The following is an 18,586-nucleotide window of genomic DNA, read 5'->3' on the forward strand; positions in this document are numbered from 1 at the left end:
TCTCGAGTTACGAAGTTTGATTTTCCATCGTGGGTAGTATTTTTAGCATTTATAATAATATTTTTTTCAAAATATTGAATCCACTCATTGACATGCTATGAGAATCATTTGATCTAGAATAAAAAATTGTTTCATCTCATCATAATTGCATGAATTTTAATTTTGTTTTCTAATGGATATATAGTAATGGACTCTTTATCACTGCATGCTGAAAATCCTATTTCGAAGGAAATTAATTGTGGTGTTGTCTCATCGGTTTGTATTATTTTTCTCTTATTTCCATTCTATAGCTGTCGACTTCATTTTGTGCTTTAAAAAATTATAAACAGAACATTTGTTATCATGCTTCTCTGTTGTTTCCCCACATTTACGATATTTTACAAAATTCAGTGTTTTGCATTCATTGATCGGAATGTATCATTAACAATTATTTTAATAAATTATATACGTCGTTAAAGTACTATTGTCTTTATATTTTATCTATTATTCTCTTGCAAGACCTAATTAAAAAATAGCGTTCGTTTCATCGTGATATATTTTTCTACCATTATATTAAAAATAAATTTATCAAAAATACATTTGTTTTATAAATAGAATCATATTATATCCCACTTATAACATACATAAACACATTTCTATCATCTCCTGCCTTTGCTTTAGGCTAGATTATAAAATCGGTATATAAAAGGAATGGATAATTGTAATAAAATTGTCTATGAACTTATTAGTCTGTTTTAATGAACTCGTTTGTCAAGGGGGTAGTTTTCCTTCAAAATTTTTAAACCTGTTACTATGATTAGGAGATTACTGTTAATTTTAGTTTAATTATCATTAATGTAGAATTTTTTTAAAATCTATTTTAATATATTTGCATCAAAAATAAATAGTTATTTTTGTGAAACTATAATAGTACTAATTGAATTTTTTTTATGTGTTTCTAACCAAAAATATGGTATTTGCATAATTCACAATACCAGAGTTTATTATAATCCATAACTCTTTATATGATTATACTAGGACATATCCAATCTGTAGTGATTACAAATGTTATATTTCATTAGAAAATTAACTCAAAATTGTATAAAATTACCTTGAAAGTATTATATTGAAAGTATTGTCATTCTAAGTAGTAGTGTACATAAGAATTTTGTTTTTACATATTCATAACATGTAGGATTTAAATAATATAAGTGTGAATTTTAATGCAATCATTACTATGATTCTTTAAAAAGTATATCTGTTTGTAATAATGATCTAATAACATATACATTTTTAAATTTTATTGCTGTTTTGCTTTTAACTTTTTTTTTTTCTTTAATATATTGTACTGATTTTTGTATTGAAAACTTGATGATGTCCTATAAAATCAAGTCTCCTGCCCTTATTGAAGTGTCATTTTTATTTCATTTGCTAATACTTTAATAATTGTTCTAATTCATCAATTAATTATTAGTAGTTTTCAGTCTCAATATCAGTACTTTAGATACTCTTGATTGATATTTGTACTTTATGTTAATAAGCTTAATAGACTTTATTTATTCTAATATGCTATAATTTCAAAAATTATTTCATTGAAATAAAATATTTTTAAATGTATCCTTTCATATTTCATAAATTAGAAGGGATTTTTTTTAATGTTAGCATTAATTAGATGTGACTTATATTAACCTAGTAAATAATGACTTAGCAGAAATTTGCTTTAAAACAATTATCTGGTAGATAATATGAAATTTATCAAAGAATTTAAAATACTTGCAAGTACCTAAGAAATGTTCATGAAATTAAAGAAATAATGTTTTTTTATATTAAAGAACAGCATATCATCAATTAAAATTAAATTATTTTGAAAGAATTATTTTTTCAATATTTCAAATTAATGTAAAAAGGCAATCACATTCATATTCCTTATAACTATAAGGATAGCTCTAATGTCTATTTCTTCTGTAGAACCTCTTTTCTGAATCAGTCCAGAAAAAAATATTCTTTGAAATTAATAGCATTACAGTTGACAATTAACATTCAAGCTGTGTGATTGATTAAAGATGGAAAAGTAATAATTGCAAGTTGTGTTTTAAAAAATAATGTTAATGAAATTTTGTATTTTTTTATTATGAAATATTTGAGTTCAAAAATTAACTATAGAAAATAATGACAAATAAAGGATAGAAATAACTCATAGTTACTTCTATCCGTTAATTGTTATTAAGAAAATTGATTTTCTAAATGATCTTGTAATGGTGTTTGGTATTTCAGGATGAATGAATATCAACCCTACTATTTGATTTTTTTTTTATGGAACTTGTTTTTATATTTAATATATACATAAGCAATGTCAGATTGCATTCCTCCTCCCCCCCCCCCTGCATGTATAAAAAGTTAATTTAATATTAATGATAACGAAAATAAATATATAACTAATCAACTAATATCACTAAGGAAATATTTAAAAAATTCATTTCACTAAAACTATATATGAAGAATCAAGCAATGCCAAAACAGCTCCTCTTCTGTAAATAAAATAATTTTCAATGCTACATTTTTATCATAAAAATCTGTCAATGATAGTCAAAGCAGATATTAAATGGTGAATTGCCTTAAATATAATTTGATGAAGTGTTGATTAAAAAGAAGCAACATGAAATCTTAATACAAATAAAAATCACTATTAATATTCTTGTTCTGCATATTAATATATAAATTTAGCAAAAATGCTGTGGTTGTTAGGTATCATTATTACAAGCACTACAGGAAGAGGGAATGCATTAAAATTCTGAAGCATTTAGAAAGTCTCATTTTTTTATCATTATTTTTTTTAAGAGTAAAGAAGGCTCTAATAGTTTCCAGAACATTCTAGATTATTTCATGGCATTTCAGAACATCTTTTTTTTTTTAATTGGAACTTGTAGACTAATCTTAGATTTTATATGCATATAAAATGATTCATTTCATCATCATTGTAAATGTTGATATGTTTTATGAAAAAACAATGAGTCTGTAAAGAAATTATGATTCAGATAAAAAAAAAACTAATCTACTAATAATACTAATCACCTTTCACAATAAATTGTTGTTTCATTACAGCAAATAAATTGATGTTTCTAATCTATCCTTTAAATGTATTTCTGACTATCTCTTACTCTATTTACATGTTTGTTTATTACTCTGTTCCTATGTTGAATGGTTTTATTTGGGTTTCAGGATTGGTGTTATAACATGCGACGAGAAATGCAGGTATGTGAATAAAATAAAAACTATAAAAGAATTTGTTTCTTTTTTTCTTTTCTTTTTTTTAAATTTAAAATATGATGTCTTTTAAATTTTATTTTAGGAAATCATTCCTGGCTTATATCTTGGTCCACTTTCTTCTGCTACTAAACCAAAAGTAAAATTGCAAAATTTTAAAAAATATTTTATTAATCTACATCCCTTGCTAATATAAATTTGCTGAAAAATTCTTTATTTTTGTTTATAGCTTAATTCGTTGTTGGAGACTGGAATCACTCATATTGTTTGTGTTCGACATGAAAAAGAAGCTTCTTTCATAAAGCCAAATTTTCCAGAAAGTTTCAAGTAAGAAATTTTAGTAATTAAGAAGTTGTGTTTAATTTTTTTATCTAAGAATTATTTAACTGTCTAAAATATTTCACCATATAATGCAGTTTAATTTATATTTTTAGTCAGTTATCTTCTTCTTTTCTTCTCTTACAGATACATAGTCATTAACATTTCAGAACCAGAAACATCAAATCTGATTCCTCTTTTCTCTCAGGTAATTACTTGGTAAAATCCTAGATGGACCCACCTCTTGGTGGCTTATTTGAAATCTCGCCAAGTTGACTACTAATTGAATATTTGTTATTATTATTTTTCAATTAAAAAACGATACTTGTCAGAATAATAATAATAATAAATAAAATAAAATAAAAAATATAATAAAAATCCATCTAGGTCGCCACATTGGCGAGGTTATCGCCAGTCGTTTGGCGAGAATTCAAAAAGACGCCAAAAGATGAGCTGTGCTATGATCCACTCAATTTTAAGAAAATAATTTATCTTTTTTTTTAAATCTAGATTTATTAATTGTTTCGTTTTCTGTCAACTTATATAAATTATAATTATAAATTATATTTTATTTTAGTCCTTAATATATCTGTATATTTTAATCATAAATATTATTGCTGTATTTGGATGTTTGAATCACTTCTTAATTATATAGGGTGCATAACAAAATGAACAGTGCTTAAAAAGTGTTTAAATTTAAAAACCTTTTTTCAGCACCTTATATAGTACTTAATTTTCTCTGAAGTACAAAAAAATCTTTGTGTTACGTTTCTCTATGCAGGGGTGTTTGTGCTCCGGGGAAACCCCGGAATTCCGGGGATTTTGAACTTCGATACCCGGAAATTCCGGGGATCGTCGTTCAAAAGGAAGTAGGAATAATAATGAATTATTTATTTTGATCTGGGTAATTTTGTTTGCTTTGAAAGCAGAAAACGCAAGGTCAGTGTGTGTGGTGAAAACTTTTCCTTTCTTTCTCCAAAGACAGTGATAATGCGTGAAAAGGGGGAAAAAACTTCTTTTTTGTTCTTTCCTTATTGCGAGTTATGACTCATTCCCCCGGTTCTCTGACATTCTCTTCTGGATTCTTTTCGGCAAGAAGGCGCGGCAGAAAAAAAAGGGTGAGACTTCGTTCGACCAGATGTGCGATCACGTGACCTGGGTTCAAAGGTCTTAATTTTGAAAAATTAATGGTTATTAATTTTGCAAAAAAAGTAATTCATTGAACTTTTATAATTAGGTCATTCAATACTTCATAATCGTAATTTTTCATTTCCCCCCCCCCTTCTCGAAACTCCAAAATGTCGGTAGTAAGTCCGTAAAAGTTTCAGGGGATTTTTTGGGGTCCCACAAACACCCCTGTCTATGTATTGAATATGAGATTTCAAAGCTTGATAATAAAAACATGTTTACTGCTATAAAGAAAGAAAATCTACAAAAAGAAAGCAATTGGGGTTTCAACACACATTAAATAACACTTAATGCCCCATTCCAGCTCCCTCGTTCTTCCACAATTTGTGTTGTCGTGTGATTGATATACTGGAATAGTTGTCCAAAAAGGAATATACGAAATATGTATTATACATTACTTTTTGCAACTTGGAAAATGTTTAAACTTCAGTTTTAGGTGTTGAAGAATTTATTATACCTGGTAAGTGTAAGAAGAATACAAAAATTAATCTGATCGACAGAAGAATACAGCAGGATAGATTTGGTGTACCGTAAAGATATATGAAACATGAAGCTGCTCTAAAAAGGCTTAAATTAATTCTTTTTAGTATGTCACACATTTGATAATCATTATCTTTAATATGTCGATTTGGGGCAATCTTTTGAATGACTTGTTAAAGGGATTTTATTGTACTACATTGAATATTTATTAATTGTGGGATATAATTATGTTAGTTAATTGTATAAAATCCAATACAATGAGATTTTTGCATGAAGCTGCATGTTTCTTTTGTAGTTTTTTTGTTTTTTTTTTACTGAGGAAAAAAGAACTGCTAGATCGAGTACTTAATATTTTTAAAGAAAAGTTTTTCAAAAGTTTTATTCTTCAGGCCTCAGATTTTATCATTTGCTAGCATTTTTTTCTAAGTTTTCTTTTTATAACTCTTACAGAATTTTTTCCCATAGTAATCTCTCTTTACATAGAAAAGTTTACCCTGATTAACCGAGCAATGTGCAGCATAAACCATTGAAATTAGGAGCATGAAATTTGGGATGTTACTTCTTGTGTATTTGAGGCCCCAAAACGCAGATTTTTCAAAAATTTAATTAGAAGTTTAAATAAAAAAAAAATAAAAGAATTGTGCAGTAATATCAAAGTATACTATTGCACAAAAATTATTTTTTTACCATTTTAAAGATTAAAAAAATAGATTAATAGAAAAATAAATTGTTTTTTAACTACACCATTTTTGTTTCAATAAATGCTTTTTTTTTCTTTAGTTTTAGTAATATCTGAAAAATTAGTTTTTTGCTATTTTTGTAATAATGATTTTAATTACATTGAAAATTGAACAAATATTGTTTCTTCGAATCATTGAGCCACATTATTTCAACGCTGTTTCTGTCATGAAAAAAAGGGGGGGGGATACTTTTTTTTCTGTAATTTTGAAAAATTTTTAAGTAGTTCATTGATTAAGATTCTTTATTTGTTAAGTTTTGTTAAATTTGAAGCAATGTGATACATTATCTGGCACTAGTTTTAGAAAATGCTCTAATTGGCAATTTTTTTTTCTCTCATTTTGCTTCTAACTATAGAACTGCAGGTGTGTATGTGTTTGTGTTCTCTTGATTTCTTTGATCTAACTGCTGCTTTTTTTTTTTTTTTATATACCCACAGGTTAAAGCCTTTATTGACAACTGCTTGAAAAATGGAGGTAAGAATGCTTTGTTATGTTACACTCTTTTGTAATTAAAATTTTGGTGCAGTATAATCAATATTTTTACCTTGCAATTCTATTTTATTCATTTTAAAGTTAATAAATTAGGTCATAACAAGCTAAGGAATTAATTTTTAATCTTGTATTTTTGCAAAAAAAAAATGTTAAAAATAAACTATAATGCAAAAACAGAAGAAAAAAAAAGAAATACAAAAACTTAATTCTTCCAAAAATCTTGTAAAAGAAATGATTGTGAAGTTAAAAATTACATGGTGATAAACATTTTTAACCCTTTATATAATGAATTCAGATTCAGTTTTTTTTTTTTTTTTTTTTTTTTTTGAAAGTTTATTCCTTAATTTGAATATATCTATCATTGAAGTATGAAGAGAGTTACTTTATGATATTTGTAACTGAAAACATCAGCCACATCTGATTTAATTCATTTTTTGTAGGTGTAAAAGTTTGAATTTAATGGTTCAGTATGTAAAATAACGAGAAGTTTGTTTTTAAAATTAAACATAATTTTTCATTATATGAATTTAAATGAATGAAAAAATATCACCAAAGATGCAGAAGATTTGACCGTATGATTTTATCCCATGATATTGTCTAAAAGTTCTTTGAATACAATCCTTTTTGTGAACTCATCTGGAAGTAGTTTTGTTTTTCTCCAGTTGTCTGTTTTGAATTTTTGCTTGAGATTATTGTTGTTCTGCTGTGATGTTCAAGCATTAAATTTCAGGGTTTGACTGATGTCTCTTCTTTATTCCATAATTAGTTAAATAACGATTATTAGATTTCAAGAAGATTGTGAATGAAGGAATTGATTATTTTTGCTACTAGATTATTTGCATATAAAATCTAGAGCCATTCTTGATAGTAAAATTATGGTAGTATATGCTAAACATGTCATTCATCTATGAACTCCACCTATACTACTCTCTGTAATTTCTGTATGGTGTAGCAAATCTATTTTTTATTTATCTTCTATATTATTAATAATGTTTATCTTTCTGTGTCTGTAAATTTTTTTAAAAAAATTATCTGCAATTTTTATTTATATATATATATATATATATATATGAGTTTCTAATACTTTGCTCATTTAATATCTGAAAAATAATTACTGTACCAAAAAATTAAGCTATCTTCCAATTAAAAATAACCATCCTTATGAATCTGAATTAATTAAAAATGAATTATGAATGAAATTTAATTTTAAAATAATTTTCTGTTTGATGTTCCCACTCACAAATAATTAAAAATATTGGAACAATTTTAGAAACCTTTTTTTTTTTTTTTTTTTTTTCCCTTACATTTTTGATAATGTCTGCTTGTCCCCGCCCCCCTCCCAAATCAAGACATCCAATCAATGTTATTTAAATTAGATTTAAGAAGGAGCATTTTGCCAATTTTTGTTTTAAAATGGAAAACATTCGAATTGCTTGGTGCAAAAATAAAACATTAAAAATTATGTTTTATTCTGTTTTATTAAGAAAAAAAAAATTTAAGAATTTAGTATAAAATATAGTACATTTTGCTAATAAAATTGCCTTTGCTTATTCCTTTTTATGATGATAATTTCATAGAATAAAGAGTTGGGTATGATCAACAGAGGAATACTAATTTAAATGCAACTGGCAAATGTTTTTTAGTTATATCTGTAAATTTATATCCTTTTGTATCTGTATAGAGGGATCTTATTGTCTTTCATTTACTTTATTGTATAAAGCTAATCAGAGTTTTAAAATAATGTGAAAAAGGACCTAAAAATAAGAATTAAATTAAGAAAACTGATTCATAAATATAATTGAATTATGCATAAAGTTAAGTGCCTGTTTTATTTATTTATATATATATATATATATAATAATAGAGAACTTCCAGAATATTCTGTGGTTAAAATTTATACTGTGAGTTGCTGAATTCAATCTATAAATTCAGTTTGTTAATAGTAGGGCATAAAGAAAATGAAATATTGCCGTAGAACATGGAGTCATAAACTTCATATAGAAGGAGAAAATGTAAAAATAGTTATGAAAGGTTTGATGTCAAATTAAGCAAAAAAGACCCTTAATAAGTAGAAAAACATTAATTTGAAATAAAGCCGGATTATAATATAAATGGTGTCTCGCAGATCAACATCAGAAAGGTGATAAATTTTTATCGGAATTGTCCCAAAATATGGCCCCTAAAGTCATTGCACCATCGGCACTGATAAATTAATTATTGCAGGTAATCTATGCATTGGTCTTTTGTGATTTTCACTGACTAAATGTGGTGTATGGCTCTTTGTTCTATGGTAATTTTTTTATTTTCTTGATATCTAATATCATCTCTGAATTTGTCAGTCTAATTTGGCAATGCCTTATATAAAATCAATTAAATATTTAAAAAATTCTTTTTTAAATATAAATACATATAAAAATGTATATAAATTATGCTGCAGTATTATTATTATTTGCAGTATTATTATTATTTGCAGTATTATTATTATTTGCAGTATTATTATTATTTGCAGTATTATTAATATAGTTTTTATTAAGTGCAAAAATAATAATTTGGGAATGCTAGTCTAGTTATCTTGATGTTTATTTTCTGATTTGTTTTATTTTCAGGAAAAGTTCTTGTCCATGGGAACACTGGTAATTCTATGAGGTAAGTGTCACAAATGCATCTAGATATAAAGATTCTAAAAATGTTTAATTACTGTTCATTTAAAATTAATTTGATATTTCCATTTAATTTCAGTGCCTCTCTTGTCATTGCTTATATAATGGAGACTAAATCCATGACTTTAAAGTAAGTAAATTGCTTTATATTTTCCTTTGTAAAAGTTTTTTCGTATGAAATAAATTTAGTTTTATTTGCACCATTCTCTTAAAGAATCATGATGATATTTTTGTAGCTTTCATGCTGCACTAACTTGTGCTGTTTTTACTAATTTAAAAATACTCTTTAACCATGATGTTTTTTGGGTTTTTTTATGTCCATTAAAGCTTTGTTGAATTTTTCCTTTTCTTATTGTTGTTAATAATAAATTTTCTAAGAATTTGATTTTCCTCTTAATTATTGGTTAAGAATATCCATTCTATATTTATTATATAACTAGAAGATATGCCCTTTTAAACAGGCTGTTATCTTATTAATAGTATAGGATATTATTGTCACATATTTACTAATGAAAGTTGTAGTAGGAAATCACTTGCACATTGGCTGAGTGTTTAAGAAATAAATGAAAAAAATATATATTATTATTGTTATTAGCAACTAGTCTTAAAAAATGAGTTTGAAATAAATTTTATTCTTTCAAGACACGCACAATCTGTAGTTGCTAGTTGTCCAAGCAGAGTTCCAGATTTTGGCAAATAATTCTCAATACTGATTTGCTCAATAATTGTGAATTTAATTTTTTAAAAATAATTTCTGCAGTGTGATTTCAAATTTGCATGATAATATATATTCTGTTTGAATTTGATAAGTGATGATTCTATCCCTCCCCTATATTTTATCTGTTAAAATTCTTAAGTATTTTTTCACCCTTCTCTGTTGAATTAATACTTTATCTGCAAACAGTAATGTACATGTAAATGTCTGTGTCCATAGTCATTATTCTCATGGGTGCATCCGTTTCTAATTTTTGAAGTAGTTTTGATCTCTTTTGTCAGAAAAATAAAGCGTATATGTTAACATTCATATAACATTATTAAAATATAAAAATTGCTTCTCAGCATCTTCCATATTCAGCAAATTGCTCAGTTGAGTCTATTATTTTCTCCTCTCCTGACCAGATCATGTCTGCAACTTTTTGTTAGACACAGAAAGTAGCTTCTCATTCTGTAGAATGTAGCTTCTTTTTTTATAGATCTGGCTATGCTCTTCTACTCATTACTTAACTCATTGATGTCATTGCTATCCACCTCTAACCATGTATTATGGCCATGAACCCAATCTCATCGATTAAAGTTTCATAGATACATGCTCAAACCTCTTGGATTCCCATTCGACAGTGCTATCTGAACAAACTACTTTCATGTAGATATAAGGGCTCTTTTCAAACAAGCGCTCAAAATAGACTCATATAAGCAATCAACATGTGATATCCCATTGCCTTTCAATCACAGAATATCACTCATTAGACTAATCACTTGCTTACATTTTGTTTTGCTCATTATGCAAATTACTTATTATATGAGTTGCTCATTTTGCTTAATTTGGTTACTTTTTGGAACAGAGAACTAATGCAAAAATGAGAGTTCCAAAACTTTAAACTTAAGTAAACATTATACTATTGGAATTCAAAGAAGTATCTTTTTCAAGCAACTTGCATAATATGTATTAATCAATGCTTTCCTTTTTTAAGCATTTTCTTGTCTTGAGGGGAACAAAATTATATACAATTTTCATTTTTTGAGCAGAAGTTCATTTTTTATTGAATGAAGAATGCACCCCCCACTCACACATACACATATTACTACTTTTGCCCCCATTATTATTTTTTATTATAGTTACGTTCTGTTGAGGGATAACTCTAAATAGTGAATTAAAGTGCATAAAAGTTTTCTTTGCTTTTTAAATCTAATTTGGATGTAACATATTAATGATGTACTTGGAGTTTATTAAATATCTATTTCACTAGGGATGCTCTTTTAGTTGTTCAGAAGAAGCGTCAGTGTATTGGTCCTAGTGAAAGTTTTTTGCAGCAACTTAAAGTAAGTGTTTATTGACTTAATATGTTTAGATTATATAATATTAAATAAAGCACTGATAAGAGATTGAAAGAAAAAGGGTAATACATTTTTAAAAATTTGTAAAGAATGTGGCAGTTATTTTTTATTTATTTTTTAAGTTACCTGTTCCTTAAATTTTTAAAAAGGAAGTTGTCATTCAAAAAAAAAAAAAAATCAATTGCAAGTTTAGTTTTTAGGCTTGATCCTATATATATGTACTAGGAACTTCAGCCTTGCTCACTTTCGCTTGTTAACCCTGCTGTTGACCTCAAATCATGTCTGTCCTTAGGTTGGTGAGTTTCCTGATAGATTATTTCCCTCCTTTCTGACAATGAAAGTTACCTGGGCAAATTTCTACATTTCGGTCTTTTTAGTAAATTTCATAGATACTTAAACTTTTTGGCATATGAACTCTTGTTGAGAATTGATTGAATGATGCTTTTTGTATGTACTTTATGTGCTTATTTTGTACTTTTATATGTACAATATCTTATTACCGACGCAATGCACTATGGGATGGCCTAATCAGATATTGCCATCTAGTATCCAAAAGAGAAGATAAGAGTAATGCAACTGCTACATCATGAATCTACATTCCACCGTAATATTTATATTATGGTGGAATGTAGATTATTATGATCTGTGCAGGAAGCAGCAGGATGTATGTTTTTGGGAACATTTCTTTTAATAATCACATTCACAATAAACAAAGATAAGACATACACGTGTGCAGCTTAATAGAACAGCCTATCATCTCATTCTTATTACCATCGCAATGCACTATGGGATGGCCTAATCAGATATTGCCATTTAGTATCCAAAAGAGAAGATAAGAGTAATGCAACTGCTACATCATGAAATATAATTGTGGAAATATACATATAATCTAATATCTTGGGCCCCAGTTTAAACGAAAAATTCCATATATTAGTGAAATAGAAATAATAACCATGAAAGATATGGCAACTTTTATTATGATATACTTGTTTTAAAATATAACAACTTTTTTTTTTACCCTCTACCTCTTTTCAGGAATACGAACCTATCTATAAGGCTATGCAAACTCACCTTAATGGCCATACTTCAAAAGTCACAGGTAAATTTTATTTTCTTCCAATGACTTTTGCTGTATGTATGTTTTATGTCTGTATATATGTGCATATAATTTAAGGTTAATCAGCAAATTTGACTTATTGAAATGGTGATATATTATGTATGAGGGTTGTTAGATAATAATAAATGAGCTTTGAATGATAAAGAATTGAAATTCACAAACATTCATTATAATTGTTGTGACATCTCCCCACCACCACCACACACACACATTGAGAGATCTATAGTGTTCTATTTAAAATTTTGTAGTTACTGCAAGATAATTTTCAAGTTACATCATCATCCAATATGAACATGTAAAATTCCTCTCAAAACTTTCATTGGTTTACCGTATACTTGGAAAATCCAAGGTGGCTATTTGCCTCCGCCCTCTACTTAAAAAGGTTTGTATAGGTGAGCATAATGGCAAAATCTCATAATAGCAGTTGAATGTGGCCCATATTTCTCTGTTATGTGAAGTCAGATTTAATGTGGATGATGCACTTAGTTTATTACACTTCACTTGTTAATCTGTACTTATAATAAAGCTCAATGTGTGTGCGTTGGTGCTCTACAGGCCAGACTGTTTGACCTACATTTACCAAATTTGGTATATGTATACCTTGGAGGTCGGAAATGTGCACCTAAGGTCCCTTTTGAATTTTTAATCAGAATTTTAATTATTAATTAAAAATTAACTTTCTGCCAAAAAAATCTTCATTTCTGCACCATCTAATAGGTAAGGCTTTAGTTTTTTCCCCACACTATAGTCTGTGTATTTTTTGTAGGTGGTTCAAGGTCACATTTTCTACCACGTTGCTAGTACCATACAACCAATAATGAGATATAAAATGTGACCTTGAACAGCCTACTGAAAATACACAGACTATAATGAGGTTAGGCTCAACATTTTTCGACTGATTTGTTTGAATGGTTCTGTTCATTTTCTTAATGTTTGATCCATTTAAAATTAAACTTTGTTAATTAATTGATCTTTCAGATTCATTCTGAAGTACTTTTGAATTAAAATAAAACAGAATAAAGGAAATTAAAAATGTCTAATCTGCTACCCCAACTGGCGTAGAAAAATTCACGCATGCGCATTGTGTTCTGATTGTTGACAATTATTTTCAATGGCTGTGGATTTGATTTAAATTATATTTATGTTAGCTGTATTCTTTTGTGATTAAATTCTATTTATTACAAAGTTAGTTATATATTTTTTGTATATGCTTATAGTTTTAAGTGCATCATTTTTCTACGTTGTTTTTTTAACCTGTTTTTGACTGACTATTTTAAACCATTCTGTTTTATTTTCTTAGTGTTTAATGCATTTAAAATTAAACATTGTTAATTAATCGATCTGGTCATGGCGAATCTGAGAAAATTTTGTTGACAAATTCTTGAGATATTACATAAATTAAGAAAGATAATATTTAGTGCCCATAAGGTTTAAATACTCAGCAACTATGTTTTCAGTTCTCATATTTAAAAAAAATTGCTTTGTTTCAGTAAAAAATATTATTATATTAATTGCAGATTAATCATTTCCACTTTAATTTAAAGCATAAATTCTACAGGAGCTAACAGAAAATTAGAGATACATATTACATTATGATTGAAGGCCTTTATAATATTATGTGAGAATTATATGATTATCAAAATTTGAAGTTTTAAAATATTTTGATGAAGAAGCTATTAAAGTAAGAATTACATAAAATATTTAATTATTATTATATAAGTGCACATCCTGTGTAGTCTTCCATTCACCTATATTCTTTAAGTAAACCTCCCATGGGTTGTTAGCATTGTTTTGTGTTAACTTTTTAGTTTGCTACTTATGGAATATTCTTTATGTAACTGCTAAACAACATGGTGTTTGCAAACAAATATTTAAAGCAAAATGTTTTTTTACTTCAGATTTTTAGGGATTCTTTAATGAATTTTAAAAAAAGTAATGAAATTAAATTGCTGATGTTATTTATATATATAAATTTTTGTAATAAATTAATGTTTTTTACAGGCAAACTAAAACGACGATTTGATGAATTAGAAGATAATGTTACATTAAATAGCAAAATGGACATTTGTGAAGAATCTCCAATATCATAGGACTATTATTTAATTTTAAACATATAACACACTGCCATTGCTTCATGTACCTGATATCATTTTCATGTTAGATTGTACAAGTTCTTCCATTTTCTAATTGTTTTTATTTATTAGTGCTGTCATTTGCTGAAATATAATTTACCTATTATTTTAATTCATATAAAATGTCCAATATTAAGAATATGGTATGGACATTATTACTGTACTTAAAGCTAAATACAAAGTGATTATAGGTTTATATGTGGAAAAGAATAATGAAGTTTTTTATGAGCATTATATTTAAAATATTTTTTTAATTGGAAGAAAATTAAACTGTCAAATTGATTAGTAAAATGACGGGAAATTAAATTCATTTCTATTATTAAAATTTCAAAAATTAATTGGAGATCATTCCAATCATTCTGAAAAAATCATTAACATGCAATGCTTTGTAAAATTCTTAGGACATGAAAGCATATTGTCCTCTCTTCTAGTAAATGGTGCCAAAAACAGTTTTTTACATCAGTATGTGTAAGAAATAAATTTATTCATCTCATCATAATTCTTTTTTGTTTTTTCTCTTATTGCATATGTAAGTTGAAATAGGTTTCTATTCTCTATGGTCAAATTTTCTAAACTATATTTGAAAAATTTGTGTTATTAATAGTCCACTTACTCTTGCATCTTAGAAGTTTTATAATTATACTTAAACACTTTTAAAAAAAAATTATTTCCTATAAATTGATTGTTATATTAAGCTTAGTTATTCTGTTGACTTCACTAAAAAGGGTTTATTGAATTGATTACCTTTATGTGGCCTTAAATATTGATACTTTTTATAAATATATTATATATTTTTTTAACTCGTAAAAAGTTGTGTGTTAAGTAGTTAATATTTCTTGAAAAGTATTATCTGTGTCATGAGTATACAGCATTGTTTCTGCCCCTCTGCCTTATTCACAAGCTCTTTTATATTGGGGGAGGAGATTATCTCATTTCTTTCAGGAAATTTTTGTAACAACTTTAAGAATGAAATTACTTTTTTAATAAATTTTACCCCTCAAATGATTTCCTTTATTATTTTTGCTTACAAATTTATCGGAAACTAATATCCTACAAGAACTCTCATGAGCTATAAATTTTCTATACAACCTTGGATAAAGTCATTAAGAAGTCCTTATTTAGATTAGATCTGCATTTTTTGTGTGTTAACTTTTTTTGGCACAGAAGAAATTTTTAGCCTTAAAAAAAATGAATGTTGCATACTCCAAAATTGCGCATTTTTAATCCAAAGTCTAGACTAATAAGAATAGTTAGATTGGCCTTCAATAGTTTTCTACACTGATATTTTTGTGTCTTAAATTTTTTATTAAACTTGTTATGTCTGAGATACAAAATTGGTTGGTTTTGTAAATTTGACCTTGCTTTCTGTGATTTGATCATTTATTTTATAACTTTCTGGATCTTATAAAGAATTCATGATTTTACTTACAGTTTTTAAAAATAATGTTAAATTTGAAAATTGTATTCAAATTTTGACCATTAAGTGACTTAACAAAGTTAGCATTCCATGAAGAAATAAGCATTTTGCCATCTTCTGTGTATGTTATGTCTTCCTTCTTCATTGATATTATGAAGCTTACATTTGTTTGTGAAATTGTGCCACTGCCATTTCATATTATTTTTCATATTCATGTTCTAATACAATATTTTTATGTTCATTGTTTGTATCATTGGAATGTTTGTACTTGTTTCATACTTTAATGTGATATGTATGTCATTATAATGCCTTCATATTCCATTTATAATTGATTTTTGCAGTCTGTTTTCATGTATAATGTTATTTTCATTTGTTGCTGTTTTAAATTTGATGAGATAAGTATTCTGAGATGAGATGATGCACTTAGGGTTTCATTACATCCTTAATTACACATGCAAATAAATATTTGCATTTGGTTACACTATTGCACTTACAGATAATTTAAATTGTATGCATTAACAAATACTGTGTTCAAGATTATTAGTTTCAATCGTAAAATACCTTAAATTTTAAGGTATTTAAAATTAATATTGTTAGTCCCAAAATGTTGTTACATAAATTTTTAAAAAGATGCTTAAAAAAAAAAAAGCAAACATTCATTTAATTTTTAAAAATTTATAGACATCTACCTTTTATTGTTATAATTATGTGTGTAGGTCCCTTAATTAAACATTGTTTTGTGCCTTTATCCAGTCAGTTTAATTAGCTGTACTTGCTATATTACGCATTTCCATGATGAATTTGGAATAAATTGTATTTAAATTTGTAACATAATTGTCATCAGTAGAGCATACAGCTCATTGGAATCCTCTCTAAGGGGCCTGTAAAATTTTTAACCCTCATAGTTGAGTTAATGTGAATTCTATGTTGTTTGACATCGAGTGTTCTTCTATATGCCAGCTGGGAATAGAAAATTTTTACAAATCCTAAATATCAAAACCCATCTGAAACTTCATTCAAATTGCTTTTTCCTTTTAAGAAGTTAGCATTTTTTTTTTCACATGAATTTCAATACTTTAGGAGAGAATTATTTATTGCTTTGTAAATTGTGTTATTTTAGCAATGTTTGGAAACATACAAATCATCGAAAATAAACAATCAAAATCTTTTCAAAGCAAAAATAAATTTTTCAGTCTTTGAACATGCTTACTTAGAAAATGCCATTCTGCCTTCTTGTCAACACAGAAATCGAAATCAAAATCCTGGACTACATAATTCTGGACCATGAGCGGATAATGAGGACAATGCAAAGTAGTAGAAATTAATATATTTGTAAACTTCTTTATTCTGCTGGGTATTTATACGATTATGTAGTCTTTCTTAGTTGTAAAATAGTTTTTATTCTAAGCTCAAAATGTTTAGATTGGTAAGAGTTTATAAGAAGTATTTTGGATTATAAATGTGTTTTGTTATATATTGAAAGATGTAGAATATGACTTTTCTTTCATGCTTTTAGTACCCAAAGTTTCAACTTTGCACAATCTTCCATCAAAAACAAAAGTATTGTGTTCATTTATCAAATGTAGTTTTTTCTCTCTATTTAATATTGTACAAAAGGGCTTCCGTCTATTTTCTTGAATATTTTTTAGCAATGCTCACTTTTTTACTATTAACTTATTACTCTTATTTGTAACAACATAAATATTATTTAATTTTGTGGCTAAACAAATATGGGATCTTCAAGTTAATCTTAAATATAACTATACTTCAAGAATTTTCTTATGCAAAATATTGTTTCGTAAAATGTGGATTAATTTTTTGGTGGGAATAAGCAAAATTCATAAAGCAGTGTTTTCTTTAATGATATTTATTTTGACACAGTAATCAGAATTTCCTGATATCATGTTAAACAATGCATCATTTAAAGTGACATTCTTTGCATTCTGTATAATAAATATTTCATAACTATATTTAATAATAATTGTAATCAAAATTCCATTAATTCTGAAATAATCTGCTAACTTTGTATGTAGAAAAAATTCTAGTGTGATTCAAAAAGTATTCAATAATTTTTAATATATAGAAATACCTATAACGAACATGGATTGTTTTATAAATTAAGAAAATTTTGGAATCTTATGACAATTTTAAAGTATTTTATTGTCCTCAAAATCTTGTGTAATCAATTTCAATGCATATTTTTAAAGAAACTCTTTATTTTTTATAAAAGTGGTATGTTATTTTAAGAATATGTGCATTAGAATTTTTATGCATTATAACTTATGCAAGCATTTCATCATTCATGATTGATTGATCATTCATCATAAATGATGATTGATATAATATGCAAAATGTTTGCATATTACATCACTCATCATTTAGTCATTTTAGAAGACTGAAATGTTTGTGAAAATATTTTTTTCTATAATTCTATTGAAATGTGTGTTTGTGGTAAATATTTATTTTACTGTAATACTTTTTGTAAAGTGGTATGTATGAATTTGTTTGTCCTGTGATGACATTCCAATGTGAAATAAATATTTTATTACATTTTTTCTGAAATATTATTTAAAAGTTTCTTCATGTAAGTAAACTATAGATTACCAGTCTGTTATTAATTAACAGACACTGTTTCTTTATATAACACAAATATGGAGTTAACAAATGCTTTTCTTGGGTGGCTATGTGTTCACAATCTACATGGACCTAACTGTTTGACCTAGAAATTGACACTTACGTACTTT

General features: G+C 26.6%; 1 protein-coding gene across 1 annotated transcript; it reads left to right on the plus strand.

Moving 5' to 3' along the window:
• The first annotated feature begins 16 nt into the window (after positions 1 to 16).
• Positions 17 to 18,325, plus strand: LOC129972743 (serine/threonine/tyrosine-interacting protein A-like). Its single transcript, XM_056086986.1, has 11 exons — positions 17 to 255; positions 3,199 to 3,231; positions 3,329 to 3,382; positions 3,473 to 3,570; positions 3,709 to 3,769; positions 6,407 to 6,443; positions 9,068 to 9,107; positions 9,201 to 9,251; positions 11,089 to 11,161; positions 12,212 to 12,275; positions 14,295 to 18,325. Exons 1-11 carry the CDS (start codon positions 187 to 189, stop codon positions 14,381 to 14,383), a joined length of 669 nt encoding a protein of 222 aa, XP_055942961.1. The 5' UTR covers positions 17 to 186; the 3' UTR covers positions 14,384 to 18,325.
• The last annotated feature ends 261 nt before the right edge of the window (positions 18,326 to 18,586 follow it).

This window comes from Argiope bruennichi, chromosome 6, assembly GCF_947563725.1.
Source record: "Argiope bruennichi chromosome 6, qqArgBrue1.1, whole genome shotgun sequence".
In the NCBI taxonomy this organism is placed as follows: domain Eukaryota; kingdom Metazoa; phylum Arthropoda; class Arachnida; order Araneae; family Araneidae; genus Argiope; species Argiope bruennichi.

What these genes read in the sequence shown, in the direction of transcription:
- LOC129972743 (XM_056086986.1), top strand. Translation starts at nt 187, where the DNA reads ATGGACTCTTTATCACTGCATGCTGAAAATCCTATTTCGAAGGAAATT. An exon ending in CAACTGCTTGAAAAATGGAG is followed by an intron (nt 6,444 to 9,067) that starts GTAAGAATGCTT and finishes TTTTATTTTCAG; the next exon opens with GAAAAGTTCTTGTCCATGGG. An exon ending in CCATACTTCAAAAGTCACAG is followed by an intron (nt 12,276 to 14,294) that starts GTAAATTTTATT and finishes TGTTTTTTACAG; the next exon opens with GCAAACTAAAACGACGATTT.